The sequence below is a fragment of the Pyxicephalus adspersus genome, chromosome 7 (genome assembly GCF_032062135.1).
Source record: "Pyxicephalus adspersus chromosome 7, UCB_Pads_2.0, whole genome shotgun sequence".
Taxonomy (NCBI): domain Eukaryota; kingdom Metazoa; phylum Chordata; class Amphibia; order Anura; family Pyxicephalidae; genus Pyxicephalus; species Pyxicephalus adspersus.
In genome coordinates, this window is record NC_092864.1 from 49,964,685 (window position 1) to 49,980,503 (window position 15,819).

The 15,819-nt window shown below is 36.7% G+C and overlaps 1 protein-coding gene across 1 annotated transcript in view; it reads left to right on the top strand.

The window, feature by feature from the left end:
• AGPS (alkylglycerone phosphate synthase) overlaps positions 1 to 15,819 on the top strand; it is a 106,907-nt gene that overhangs the window by 48,314 nt on the left and 42,774 nt on the right. The window contains exons 10-11 of the mRNA XM_072418386.1: positions 2,109 to 2,217; positions 5,419 to 5,546. Coding sequence (XP_072274487.1) covers positions 2,109 to 2,217; positions 5,419 to 5,546 — 237 coding nt within the window. The remainder of the gene's footprint in view (positions 1 to 2,108; positions 2,218 to 5,418; positions 5,547 to 15,819) is intronic.

Genomic DNA, 15,819 nt, shown 5'->3' on the forward strand with positions numbered 1-15,819 from the left:
TTTTTCTTTTACAGATTATTTCGATCATAATTTAGAAACTGTGAAATATTTGATCCTAATGTGGCTGCCTAGGTAAACCATACCAATTATATATTTGCTGGTGTCTCAAAACACCAGACCTCCCCTTTACAATCTCTGCAAGTCATTGTGCAGGCACTGATAAATGTATTGAGGATTCAAGTCCCTTGTATCTGAATGTCTTCCCTGAAAGAGGTACTCATTTAGGGAACTTTAAAAATGAGTAATCAATTGCTGTGCCTCCTCTGTGGGGAAGAGATGTTTTAATTGGCAGAGATGATTGAGTATGCTGGGAAAAGCTGCTTAAAGTGAAATGCTTTAACTGTCTCTTGCCAGTTTTGTCATTCTTTGATCTGTTGGGTAGTAAATAGTTTTCAGATAAACGGACCTCTTCTCATGTAACAGGAACAGAATGTGTTCCTGCCAGAGCTGCGGACCACCGGTTGGTGACTGCTGGGCTAAAAGATCAGTATTTGTCTACCCCACATGTGAGATGTACCTACATATGAGATGTACACATTCCTGCCTATCAGAACCAGATCTGGGACCTGATTTTTCTGTACAGATCATTTGGTGGGCATTTGGGTGCATTGTGTTAACATGCTATTTTGGCATTGCATTAAGAATTTCCATTACTAATGAATCAAATAATTACAAAAAATGGACATGACACTTTTTTCTCAATTTAACGCATCAGAATACATGGTAGTGCATTGCCTGTTCACTTCTATAGTACTTTTTTTTTTAAACAGCTTTTCTAGCAACCCCTCAAAACAAGTCATATTTGTCCTATCTTTTTCTAATTGCACTATCATGCCTTTGAATATTTAATTTCTAACTGAGACCTGTAGAGTCTGCGGTGGAACTTTCTGAGCATTGCAATGTTAGGCCTTGGGGGTGAACTTGCTGGGATGTCCACTCCCAGGAAGATTGACAGCTCTCCTGAATGTTTTTCACTTGTTAATAATCTTTTCATTGTAGAATGATGGACTTTAAATAGTTTTAATCCTTCCCAGATTGTTGGCCGGCAACATTTGCTTTTCTAAAGCTACGTACACACTTCCAATTATTATCGTCGGAAAACGAACGACGAACGTTCCTGCACGATATATATGAACGATCGTATAGCACCGATCCTGCACAGAGAGGTAACGACACGATCGTTCGTAGATATTGTACACACAATAGATACGATCGTTTAAGCGATAGAGGAACTATGTGCACGACAGGGAAGTGAACGGACGTTCGTTCATCACGCATGCTCTGACCATGGACGATCAACGAACGACCGTACACACGAACGATGTCCAACGATCGTCGCCCAATCCGATCCGCCGGTCCGGTCGTTCGTTTCCAACAATTTTCCTCGTTCGTCGGCGTCGTTGGTTACTTTTTTACGAACGATTTTTTGCCCAATCGATCGTTCGTCGTTCGATTGGAACGATAAAAATTGGAAGTGTGTACGCACCTTAAGTTCTTTGCCGATGTCTTTCCTCCTTGGCATTGTGTTAACACACACCTACATGCTTTTAATGACTATGGAAGTGATAAGGATGGACTTAATATTGTCTTAATCTTTGCTGAATAGATAATTACACAATGTAATATGTCAGGTGGTCTTATTTATCTGAGGTTGTATTTACCTTATTTTAAGACCGTGTAAGAATCAGATATTTTTTTTTAATATCATATGATATGCAAAACCTTAGAATTGGAGGGTGTACTTCACAAGTCTTCATCTTACAAGTATAGCCAACACATAATGCATGCTTTTTTTTTTTTTTACCACAATACACAGATGTGAACTGACTGTGCCAAGTATCCTGCATTCACATAAATGCTTCCAGGTTGTTAAAACCTTAATAACGGGGTGTTGGCAAAATACTGCACCATAGTGTATATGGAATAAGGCACTACAAATGTCTGAATTTAACACTAAGGAGTCTCCTGTCACTTGTATTCAACTAATTCTCAATATATTTGTCCAGCTTTGTGATAAGAAATTAAGATGGAGTATGTGATAAAACAGTATTTATTCCCCTTCAGCATATGTTTAAAATAATATATCTTATTTATTATATGTTTTGTAGGTTGTACACTTAAAGGTGGTAACACCAAAAGGTGTTGTGGAAAAAAGCTGCCAGGGGCCAAGAATGTCCACCGGGCCAGACATATATCATTTCATTATGGGATCTGAAGGTAAGAAAATGTGTTTATTGAAAAGAGATGCTTCAGTATCACCAGGAATATGCACAGACCTGTGTGTGGAGTTAGGAAAATATTAAAGCTGTCCTAGGCAAACTGATAAACGTTCAAATAAAACTTTTTTTAACTGGCTAAAACATTTACATTTTTGCTTTATGTACACATACATTTTGTTTTGAAATATATTTTGAGATTTGTTGAAAAACCTTGGTAAAAGAAAAAAAAATCTTGCCCCCACTGTGTTCTAGCAGAGCTAGCTTAGAAGTAGTCATGGGGCAGCATGGTGGCTTTGCAGCGCTGGGTCCCAAGTTCGAATCTTGGCCAGGACACTATCTGCAGGGTGCTTGTATGTTCTCCCTGTGTTTGCATGGGTTTCCTCCCATATTCCAAAAAACAAACAAACATGCATTTAGGTTAATTGGCTTCCCCCCCAAAATTGACCTTAGACTGCGCTAAAGACATATGACTATGGTACGAACATTAGATTGTGAGCCCCTTAGAGGTACAGTTAGTGACATGACCAAGGACTTTGTACAGCGCTGCGTAATATGTCAGTGCTAAATAAATACAAGTTAATAATAATAACAATTGTGGTCTTCTGAATATATAATCACATCATCAGTGTCATCTTCACAACTCAGGGCAGTAGTGAGGAGTATGATGGATAAAAACATTGCAAAACAAGGCCGTCCTTTGCATTTTGAAAAACAATGTAAAAAGTTGTGCATGCGGCGGACTTCACCATAAAATCCCTGCTGTCCGTAATGCTAGGACTGTTTTGTGATGTTTCAAACATTAGCCAGACAGGTGATACCACTACTTCTTATTTCCGTTTGCATCTACTTCTTGTTACCTGCCTACTTATCTCATCACTCTAGTCCTTTGAAAAGTGAAAAGGATTTACACAAATGCATATCGGTTATCGGTTTATCTTTTTTATTTTTTTTTATCTGTTTTCCTTTTTTGTGGCAAATTAATAACTTTATGTCTACAGAAAGACCAGATCTTTGTGCCAAAAGCAAATTTGCAGAATCTGGTATACTTCCAGTCTGGCATGTAGATACTCATTGCTACATAAACAGTATAACTAAATAATTAGTCCACCTGATACATAGTCCTGTATCACATTGACATCTCATTTTTGATGTGGGCAACCTTATATTATTGTTTTGCCAATATTATCCATTACAAAATTGTAACCTTGGTCTGCTTCATATTTCGGGAGCATTTCTGAGAATGATGAATCCTTAGGTGGCTGTTTGTTTACACCTTAAGGAAACGTAGTTTTATTACATTATCTCTTTTCCCCTAGAGGTGGATAAATCAGGTCATACCAATAATTGTGATAGATGGCAATAGACACTTTTTGAGTTGATGAATTAAGAGAATAGGGGGAAAAAATAAAAAAAACAACCCAAGCAGTCCTATGACTGAACTTGTTATACTTTTTTTCCGTAAGAATGCAGAGCGTCTAGATTTATAGCACTGACAGTTATATTGCAGTATAATACAATTACATCAGTTGTATATCTTACAGCGTAGTTATAATGTTCACAGCCCTTTAAATCCTCCTTACAGTTATGGTGGCATTTATTGCCCATTGACCTTGCGGATAACATTTAATAATGTCACCATAACCTTTTAACCCCACAGCCTCACTGCTTTTAAAATGTTCATCTTTTTGCCTGAGCTACGAGAATGCTCTTCTTTTTCACTATAGGGTTCCTAGCGTGTTTTTCGTGCATGTATATATCAAGTTAATTTGCATTCTCCAGGACATTCATCATTTTGAATTCAGCTGGTAATATACTCTTCCATGGGAAATTTGATGTATATAAATTGTACACAGCACTCAATAAAGTTGACTGTTATTGTGATAATTTTTAATTTGCCTCTTTATAACGGCTCTCGAGTGATACCAAGACAGGCAGCAGGGAAGCAGATTTAATTTACAGGAAATGAGATTGTGCTGAGATTTAAGATGCAAGTTCAAGATTTCCCTCTATGGGAAGTTGGAAAGATGACAATCAGTTAGGATGCGTTAACACTTGTGTGATGCAGTAACATTTTACTAAATGTTACTGTAATGTATAAATATTTGTGTGTTGTGTGTTAATATTTATTTTTAATTGCATCCCAACACTAGTGTTATAACACATCACATTAAGCATATGCAAACTCTTTTATGTGTGGTTTGTTTGCAAAAATTGCACAGGTGCATTTTTTCATGCATTAGGGTACATTGACAGCTCATTCAGAATTAATGGGCTTCCTTAACACAACACACTATAATCCGTTCAATAAACTCATCCTAGCATACATACATGCATGTTACCGTAATGTGAATGGGCCCATACATTAGGTGACGCACGTGAGCCCTGGGAAGAAATTAAATGTTTTTCATAAATATGCAGATCCTGAGAAAGTTGGAACAATGAAGATATTTGCCTTTCTTTATTTCAATTAACAAAAGGTCCCAGTCAGTGCAGAGATGTTTTAACATGCTGGCAATCATTGGCATGCAGTCTTCTGATATCTCCTGATGTTGTTAGTATTATTTTGTTATTATACAGGATCTATATAGCACCAACATATTACGCAGTGCTGTACATTAAATATTAAACTTGTCCCTGCCCTGCTGCCTCTCAGGACTCCCTATTGGCACTTTAAATGGCAGGAAAGCTGAGAAGATGAGATGGTGTGTGCCCAACTCCTACAGGAAAATTAAAGATTTGCATATATCCTAAGCTTTCTTTTTGCTTATTGTTCTGAAATGCAGTTTTCTGTAAGCATAACCTTAACCTATGCATTTGCTTTATATGCTAAATTGGAACTGTAAAGGTCAAAAAACTTTTTGTGAACTGAGCGCATACGTTGGGTGGACATCTGTTATTATGGATTGTTCTACTTTTTTCATATAACAGTGAGCCTTTTGCTGCATTGGTATGATCCTTAGCCAGGGTTATGATTGTTAAACATGTGAACATCAGCTTGGGAATTTAATTAACGGTCTGGGCAGCAAATTTTTTGAAGAGTTTGGATTATGATATGTAGCGATTACATATCTAGCGTATGACTTCAATAAGGATTTAAATGTTGGGACAGACTGTGAATAATGTTGCTGCTTTGTAAAAAACAAAATATATATGTTTACGTTTTTATTTTTATTAAATTTTTTACATTGCTTCCTAACAGGAACTCTTGGAGTAGTTACAGAAGTGACTATTAAAATCAGGCCTCTTCCAGAATATCAGAAGTATGGTTCAGTGGTCTTTCCAAATTTTGAGCAGGGTGTAGCCTGTTTGAGGGAAGTTGCAAAACAGGTGAGCTTTCTTTAGGTTCTCATTTTTGTGATCAAGAAAAAAGATGAATTCACAAAAATAATTGCATAGGTTTGTATTCCTTAAAGACACTCTGTATAGAGAAAAATATGTGTGACAAAAGGAAGCAACAATTTGTTTACTAACACTGATCAAAATTATCATATTGAGTACACTTTCTACACATTTGAAATATCCACAGCCATCAGAATAATAGTGGCAATAATCAAATGTTATGTGACTGAGAATGTAAAAGGTTTACTTTGTTTATTCAATCAGGTGAAAGTAGTAATCAGGAATTTGTTTTTCACAAGGTTGAATAAATAAATTTTTACACAATTTGAGCAAAAATGTCTACTTTGAAAAATAGACCTTATGACTCCAAGACTTTTTGTAGAGCTCCCCCACTCTCTACACTCTCTTTCTGGTCTTATTTGGCTTGCTCCTACCTTCTGCAAGCTTGCCTACTCAGCTTCTTCTGTCTGTTAAACTCTCACTACATGCCCACCATTCCATACCCCCCTCCTATTGTGTGCTACTTCCTCACCCCTTAAGCTACGTACAAACGTCCAACGGTTCTCCCCCGATAATTGTCTCAGGCCGATATCTGATGAGCGACCGCCTCATTGACCGAACGACCGCCTTGGCGTATCCACGGGCGATGGACGATGAACAATTCAAATGCAAGGGAAGGGAGAGAGAGGGCAGCAGGGTGCCGCTCCGTTGTTCTCCCCCTCCCCTCCCCATACACCATAACGTTCATGCATCGTGCAGTCCTTAGTCGTTGGAAAGGATCATGAAAGATCCTTTCCAATGACTAAAATTGCAGCTGTGTATGCAGTTTAAGATTGTTAGCTGTTCTGGGCAGGGTTCTCCTCTTCTCCTTTGTCATTGTTTGTTTCTGTTATTTTCAACCGCTATTTAATGTTCAACGCTGCATATTATGTTGGTGCTATATAAATACAGTTTAATAGCAATCTGTGGGTATAGACAATCTAGGAGTGTATGCAAAGATCAATCATTCAGTGAAAACTGCTTTTATCTGTAGTTCAATTCCTGTATCTGCCCTGTGAAATGGAGAGGTATGTCCCATTTGGGCACTAAATCTGTTGAAGATTCAGTAATCCAATAATTTAGAGAATTGTGTTCTCCTCATTCCCCTTTGTAGCCAAGAGATGTTTCTTTACATATTGTCTTTTCTTCATTGTTTGTTATAATTATTGTTTTTAATTTTATGTATTCAAGATAATTTTGCACTAATTTGTTGTAATATTGGCCACATTGCTCAGTTTAATTATTGGGACTAAGACACATCAAACACCCGGGTATTTGTGTCCTGTCTTTTCTGAAACCCAACACTCTGATTTAATCAAGCAGTGATTTTATGGACTATGCAAACCTTCTGCCCTTTTTTGTTGCATTTAAACAGTCATAACCTACTTTAGCTGTAAAAAGTCTAGGTAATAATGGCAGTTTTCTGCTTTGTCAAAATAAGTCTTGAAGTTCCAGTTTGTGTTTATATCTGTGTAAATACGAAAAGTGCAACGTAAAAAGTATCATTTAATACATATACCAAATAACCAAATTTGCTAAAAGCACATTTTTCATACATGAGCCCCCAGCTGCTCTTTCCTTCTTTTTTTTTTTTTTTTTCTCATATCCTGACCAGGGAGGTTCCTGGACCTGGGTTCTCAGTTTCTCCCATTCCAGTTTTAATGTGTGAGGTTTTCTTGCTTTGTTAATTTTTAGCTTTATTTTTCCTTCCCTGTAGTACTTGTATTGGGTGGCTTGCCTTTATGATGTTGATTAGTAATATGGATACCTCTCCAAGCCCAAATATTCAATTACAGGTCCGCTTCCATTTTTCTTACCGCCATCACATAATGAGACAAACCTAATCATTTCATCCTAATCAAAATTTCAGCCGTCACATTGAACTCCTTGTAACACATACGTCATCAAATAATTGGTTTGTCCTCCAACAAGCAGGGTAATCCTAGAAGTAGTGGCCTGACTAAGGGTTGAAATATTTTGCTTTTACAAATTTAAAATAAAATCAGGTGAGATTTCTTTTTACAGTTAATATTGTGATATGTGTATTGTGTTTCTGCTTGAAAGTGCTATAGCTTTCACTATTTATGTCAGAGAGATAATTTATTATTCGGGGGAAAAAAGCACAGCACATTAATTAACTGGAGTGTTTAGAGAGGTTAGAGTGCTGATCTGTGGATTCAGAGGGATAAAACAAAATTAGGCAGGTATTAAATTAATTTTAGTAGGGGGTGCAGTTAGAGTAAGTAAATAGAGTCACTGGAAGGGTTCGGACTTGGCAGTACAGCCAATAACAACTAGATTTATAGGTTTGTCCAACCTGGATTTAAAGTCCTCAGAGCGTACTATAGACACAGATCAAACTTGGGAACAGTTGTAAAATTGTCACTGATGCTGAACTGTTCACAAAGTCATGCCAGCTGTATAATATTCTGACTAGCTGCAAGGCTTTTACTTGTTCCAGACTTTTCGATAAGTAGCGTGTTTTGTATAATGATAGTTTGGATTAACTCCATCACTGTTCACTTTTGGGCAGGGTCCTCTTCTCTTTCTATGTCATTGATTGTATCTGTATGTCATTTGCAACCATTATTTAATGTACAAAGCTGGATAACATGTTAGCGTAGGACTTATAAATACAGTTTATTATTAGTAACAATTTCACAAAGCACCGTTTGCCTCAAAGTTGATCATTGCAGTTTTATAGTTGATGCACAGTGGAGAAAATAGGCAAAAAAAGACTGCTTGTCAATTAATTATATTAGAAATCCGGCTTGTATCTAGACAACACAGATGTACAGCTTTTTATCTATTTCTGTCCTTCACTTACTGTATGTATTTTTGGATGGTGCAAGGAGGAGTCAGATCATCTGCAAAGTTTGTGTTTCACGCCTCTGTTTGTCCTGTGACTCTTGTCATCAGACCAACGGATAAGAGTAAATCTTCCAGGGAGGTCTCTTCTGGAAGAGACTGCCATCTTGAAAGAGATTTCCGATATCTGTTTGGAAACTTTCTCTACCTTTCTGTTACCACTGGACAACAGAAAGAATAAAATAAGATGGCCATGCTCGGAGTAAGCTTATTGCAACATGGGTATGTTGAGTGAGTGGGTAAAGTACAGTACATCCTCTAAAGGCACTTTATAAAATGGTACACTAGCCCCTGACCCAATCCAGCCTGAAACCCTAAAAGGACTTCATATTCTAAAAGCTTATCTCTGTGTCTATCGATCCCATTTTGCCTATTTTGCTTATGCCATTGTTAGGACTGGATTTTAGGCTGACCCATCCACTGGATAGCCAATGGAAAGTCTCCATGTCATTCAGCCAGTGATGTGGAACCCAAAATAGGGCCCTCAGAGCAAGAAGGAGACTTTGCATTATAGTCCCCCATACCGACAGAATTTTTTTTTGACTATAAAGTCATTTAGATTTTTTTCCTTTCTGCAGTTTTTGTGAGGGGAGCCCAGAGTTAGCAAGAGTTGGCAGCTACAAAAAAAATGTGTTTCTTTAAAATCATTAGGCTGATTTTTTTATTATTATTATTTATGCTGCCAGCACTGGATGGAGGTCATTTTTATTATTTTCAATCTGTTGCTTTGTGATTACTACCAGTGTAACAGAAATAGATAGATAGGGAACACAGATGTAAGAGGAAACGTACTCTAACCCTGCCCCATGCTATCCAAATATCTACATTCAATCTGGGTGTTTTGAGGCTATACCAACATTTATTATTTCACACACTTTAATAAATGAGCTTTGTAACTCCTGTTAGTGTAGAATTTTGAAGTCCTTGGACCATAATGGACATTTTTTGCAGTAAATGTTGACTTTGAACCATTTATTCATTCCGAGACCTATTATGTCCAGTTCTGGCTAACGCTGGTTTCTTTTGTTCTGCATTTGTTTCTCTTGAAAGCGTTCTGTAAACAGAGCCTTTTTATTCATGTTTTCTTTGGTAGTAACATGCCTTAAAATTACTGCCAAGATCCGCTTGGTAATGTTCAAAGCTTATTTAACTTTATCTTCAGAAAGAGTCTGTTCCTGCGTTTAATTAAAACATGAGAAAGAAATGAAATTTTGCCAGTAACCTCGAAGTTTGTTTGGACTCTGAGAAAGAAAATTAATAGTGCCCTAAAGTATTTTTTATCAAATAAAGAATGAAGTATTTTGCCCACCACAGGCATTCGTCTATAGCATTTTTGATATTGGTTTACTCTTCCTGGATCACAGAGGTGGAAACCATTTTGTGCATGAAACAGTTGTCATGATAAACCTTTTATGGTGGCCTAAGGAAACCAATCAAGCTTTTCGTTCAAACAATATTTGTGAGCATACAGAAAATGCATTCAGTAGATTTATGATAATCACTCCAGCCTTCCTCTTTAGCCCCTTAAAAACAGTAAATAATGGCACAAATGTGAACATTCTATAGCATTTATTGAAGCATACCCATACTTCAGGAGCAACATTTATGCCCACGGGAAATTAGTTCACATATGGAGACAGCCTGACTAAAGTTTTACCTTCATCCTTCTAAAGAGATAATTAGAGAGCTGCTTTTTATGATCCTCAAATCTTTTGCAGTTAAACTTTTCTTTTTAAATCTATTGCTTACTTTGAGATCCTGCCTGTGCTATACTCGTGTCTCATAATTAGAAGCAGGGTTGTCCGCTTAACTGCTACTTAACTTTCCCATTGGACTGTCAATTGGGGTATAAAACAGTAAGGTATAGGTGAATAGGTAAAAATTATAGGTGAATCTGTAGGTTAAAAACCACTGATACTGCAGCCTAGAATATAGACATGGTATAGGTGTGTCTGGAAATATGAGAAATGCTGCTGAACTAAGGAAATCTGACCTAAGACTTCCCAGATTATTGCTTTTACACATGGGCCACAAGTACCAAATAGCCATAGTATAGGCCCCAGGGGTGTAAAACCTAATCTTTAAAATGTTAATGTTGCAGTGGGTCATATTGTTGTAGAAGTCTTGGAATAAGGTAATTTGATTTAAAAGGTGTTATTTTTAAGGAATCTGTAGCTGATTTCTTTGACATTAGCAATGGCTCGAAAAGATGTTAGATGCCTTCAGAGATTTGTCAAGGCCCCTGTAAATGTTTAAAAATTCTGGATAAAATAGCATATACTTAACCCTGTTTGCCATTTGTCTGTTCTGCAAAGTTCCTCAGAGCATTGCATTTTTAAACTCATAGATGTCTAGTTGTTGCATTTGTCTTTTCTTATTGGATCATCTTGTATTCTATGTTAGGAGGTGCCTTTTTTTTTATTTTTGACTTTTTATTAGTTTTAGATCCATATGGAAAGGGACACAGACGGTCTGCGAGCATGTTTGATGTAACCTTCTGTTGATTGGCCATTGCAAGACACAACACTGATCAAATTCTAATCTGTAAATTTGGCATATCAATGGATAGCAAAATAAATCAATTACACGCCAGGCCATCTGCTTTCCCTCTGAATGATAGTTGGGGACAAGAGACATACACAGTAATGCCTTGGGCTTTGCTAGTCATTCTTCTCTGTCATTCCAGAGCACATCTGTCTTGCAGTGTCATTGAACCTTGTATCCAAAATGGCGGACTTTCTGCATAACACCAGCCAAGGGTCAAACAGGCCAGGATGCACAGTATGTGTTTGGAAAATACAATTTCAGAGGCAATATGATTACGGAGAAGTTTGTGTCCTGAATGCCCATTTTAATTCTTCTCGAGGGAAGAAAACCAACATTTGAAGTATGGCAGTGATGATTGAAGCTGACCACAGACATAAGTGATTGTTGGGCTGCCTTTTTAAAACAATGAACTTGATACTTGATTTTCTTTTTATAGTGATTTTTCACAGTAAAGCTTGTGCCAGCTGAATGGATAACAAAAAAAGGTTTTAGTTTAAATCAATTTATTGTTTAAAATATATATATATATATATATATATATATATATTACATTTTCCAGGAAACTCTGTGCCTTACTGACCTTTTTTAAGATGTAGGATTAGAAGGCCAAAAGTCCATGGTTCATCTGGTCTAATTTTAAATTGATCAGTTGAGGCTGTCATCACTAACCTAAACTGCAACTGTCGGTAGACACTTTGCAGTCTCTAACATACAGAGTGTTCTTACATGCTTATCTGAAATGACAGCTGGCTTTTACCTTTTCTGACACTTCTATGGATATCCATGGAAAATTTTGTCTCCTGGCTCCTAAAGGTGGCTTGTTGGTTCTTTGCTTGGACTAGTACTTAGAGGGCCCATTCACATTTGTGTTACTGTAAAGCATTGCATTACCATTAATTTGCAAATGACAACCCAGTTCACTATTCTAGTTACATTTTTTATTTGTTTTGTACGGTTATCTCATTCTCTCATAGGGCTTTATTTAATAAATGCTGGAGAGGATACACTTTCATCAGTAAAGCTGGGTGATCTAGCAAATCTGAAATGAATCTGGTCCAGGATTAAAAACATTTGCTAAGAAATAACAATTGACTTTCAAGAAATCTATTCCAGGTTTGCAGGATCACCCAGCTTCACTGATGAAAATTATCCTTTCCAGCCTTAGAGAGCTTTAATAAATAAGGCCCATAGTGTGAATTGGATCTTAAAGATATATTTGAGTCACTGCAGTTGAAAATTATGATTTCTTTCATTCTGTCAAGGTTGCTGTACTCTTCTTCCTTACAGCAATATTTGTTGATCCTTGAACCCCAAACACTAAAATTGTATATCCCTTTAACATCCTAATGTAATTTAAAGGTAATTTTTTTAATATTTCAAAGATTTTTTGAGGTTTTTCAAATAATTTTACAATCACAGGTAAATAAAATAGGGGAGGGGGAACCACAGTATGAAGGGACAATCCATAACAATAACCAGTTATGCACAAAACACAGTTATTAATTATCAAACATTGATTATACCATATACAACCATATCAGAGTACAGTCAATTAGCCTATTTGAATGTCATTATTAGTATTACATAGATCTTAACCTCAGGTTGCAGCATTTATTGATTGTCATTTTATTATAATTAGGACATCTGGTGTCATCAAATTGGTAGCACTTATTAATTAAAATATGTACATTGCTTTGATAGGCAGTGCTTTATCAGGCTTTCATTCCTTCATGGTTTGTATATATCGAAACAATAGACTCCTTTCTGTGTCTCGCATACAGAGAGCCTTATGTATAACAAATCTGTACAAAATATCCTGTAGTCATTAAGTAGATCCACATACCCCTATGTGAAATCCTGTAATATCCCTATGTAAATTCTTCTGAATCACAGCGAGAGTTAAGTTAAAGTTCTGTGGGTTTTCTCACTTACAGTTTGTGTTTGAATATTATTACAAGTTACCTGATGGGTTGCAATGATTGTCTAGAATTGTGAATGTATTCTTTATATTGTGCATTTCATTGATCCCTTCTCTCCCATATCACATAAGACATCCAGATTGTTCAGATAAATCCACACGCTTACCGGTATGTTAAAAATGTGATTTAATCACACCATCGAAGTTCAAGATTGTCGGGTTGGAGGCTTTTTTTTTTTTTTTTTTTGTCATGTATGTCTATCTTTGTTTCCACTTTTGTTTTAAATGAGCATAAACAAAACCTAGCATTTGCAATCTTTCCAGGGCCCCAGCATTAAAAAACTATTGAAAAGTAAAGTAAACCCCTTTCTGTCCGCTTTTTGTTTGTTCTCATTTTCTCATAATTGTAAATTTGCCTTCTGCCTCATAGCCTATTAGTTAGTACCCTGCAGAGATACAAGCGCTGGGATGAAGAGGATGTATATTTGGTATAATTGCCTGTTGTATTGCTCAACAGCTATATCGCTGCATGGTAACATAAGGCATTATTAAATACAAATGTGAAAAGTACAATTAAAAGAACAAACTGTAACCTGTGTAAATAAAGTTTCACATGGGCTGGGTGCAGGAACCTGAAATCTGATCGGTCGCTATAACCTACAACAGCCAGCCATATCTCGAATTTGACAGTAAATTTACTCCTATGTGGACCATATTTTGAAATCACAGTCAAAATGAGATTGATATAAATTGGGTTTTTATTCTGTCTGACCAATTTATTCTATTGCATAGAAGCAGTATATAAGTGTTTCTTACAAAGTGCATATTTTCTCAGTAGCACAGAATTAAATAAAATAAAGGGTTGATTTCTAACCAAAATGGAGAAAAAAGGGCGTACCGTTGGATGATTAATTGCTTGGACGTTGATTGCAGATAAACGTTTCTTCCCACCGTTGTTCCCAAGCTGCTCTGACATTGATGAATAGCCCAAGTGCCTTAATGAAAGAAGAGCTTTGATAGTGCTGATAAACATGAATTTGCTTTATATGTTAAAAATATAAAAAGCATGGACTGGGCAGATGAAGAGGACCGTTCAAGCTTTCTGCTTGTATGCAGCTCACTTCCTTCTCTAAATGGACTGAAATGTGATTTAGCTTTCCAAACTTGCTTTCTTTTAATCAAAGCGTTAATAATGGTCCTTGGATGAAACCAATTATATTATCCAGATTAATTCAGCACTGTTGGCTAATGCATGACAAATTATAGACAGTGGGTTCCTCGAAGTGTGGTTGCTGGTAAGTTGAATCACATGCTGTTTTTTTTTTTGTTTTTATGTCCCTTGGACATGTTATTGCTGTAAGTCCCAGACAGCATGTTTCATTCCACTTAGTCCTCATGAGGAATGAATTCACATTTTCTATTCCCCCTCTCTCACACAAATTATTCTCCATAATCTGGAGTATGCAAATAATTAGGTAGTGCAGATGGCAGAGAGTGACACATTCACTATAGGGGGAGTGAGGGAAAACTCACCTTATTTTGGAAATCCTATTGCAGGACTATTCAAAAATATAAGACATGGCCAAGTGATCTAAACTTCTGGTGAAATTCCAGAAGCCTTGAGTAAGGTTAGCCTTACAAGGTTTATTGTGTCTCAAATTGAAAATTAAAAACTTTCACTTGGCACATTCAGCTGTCTGCTGAGCACACCCCCCTTTTAGGCTATATTTCCTAATCAGTGTTCCTTTACCAACTTCCATCTCTTTTGAAGCCCCTGCTTTGTTGCTGTAACAGAGAAAGAAATATTGGTATTGGGACACATATGACCTCCCCCATTTGTCATTGCTTAGGCCTGAACACTTTTATGCAAGAGAGAGTCATCACCTATATGTGTAAGCTCCAACACAATTCGACATTGGAGCTTACTCCTGCAGTGGGGAGGTAGTGAGGGAACATAGATTGCTTAGTATACCTTTCTTGGGGGGATAGGCTATCAGCGAATGGAAAAAAACCTGTATTAAGAGAAAAAAGGGAATTGCCACTTTTTGAAATGCAAGTTGCCTTGTCTGTGGTATTAGTATTTTACCCCTAGAGCCCCTAACTGGCATATACAGTGACTCAACAACTAGCTGGACCCAATACCCAAAAGAAACTCACATTTAAGACTGACATTACTGACCTTTTATCTCTACAAAATGCCAGTTATCTGGCGGTCATTCCAGGCAATCTCATTATTTAGTACTTTCATTAAGCTGGAGCAAGTGCATAGCAGAGGAGTTCTGGCCCTACTTCTCCGCACACTTTTTCAATAATAGTGACTAGTCAACAATGGCAACTTATTTATATCTCACAATACAAGTTCTTTATCACCAATAAATGGACTTAATAAATACATTCTGTATTGTTAAAATAAAAACATACTTTCATTATAAAGTATTGTACTCTTCATACTATATAAGTATTCATGTAATACACATTCAGTCTCTGTTTCAACGTGTTTCGCAGCATCTGCTTCCTCCGCTGTTATGAGATTGGGATCACAATTAAAACAGTATATTCCACCTATTAACAACACTGCCACATATTCTTGTAATCGCTAATTCTCTAATGAAGAGGTTTCCGCCAACAGCTTAGAATGTAGGGAGTCCGTCATTTTTAAATGACAGGAGACTGTATATGAAAACCTCCCAATAGACACAGTGGAACACATTTATTCAATTAAATATTTGTCTGGAGGTTTTTTAAAACGCTTCTCATCTGGCTACATGTCAACATTTTCTTTTCCGGGCTGTGTGTGGGTACTAGTTCTGCCCATTTGACTCCATTAGAGGACCTAACATTTAAGAAAATAATAAAAGTATGTACTCTCAATACAAGTTTAGTTAAAAT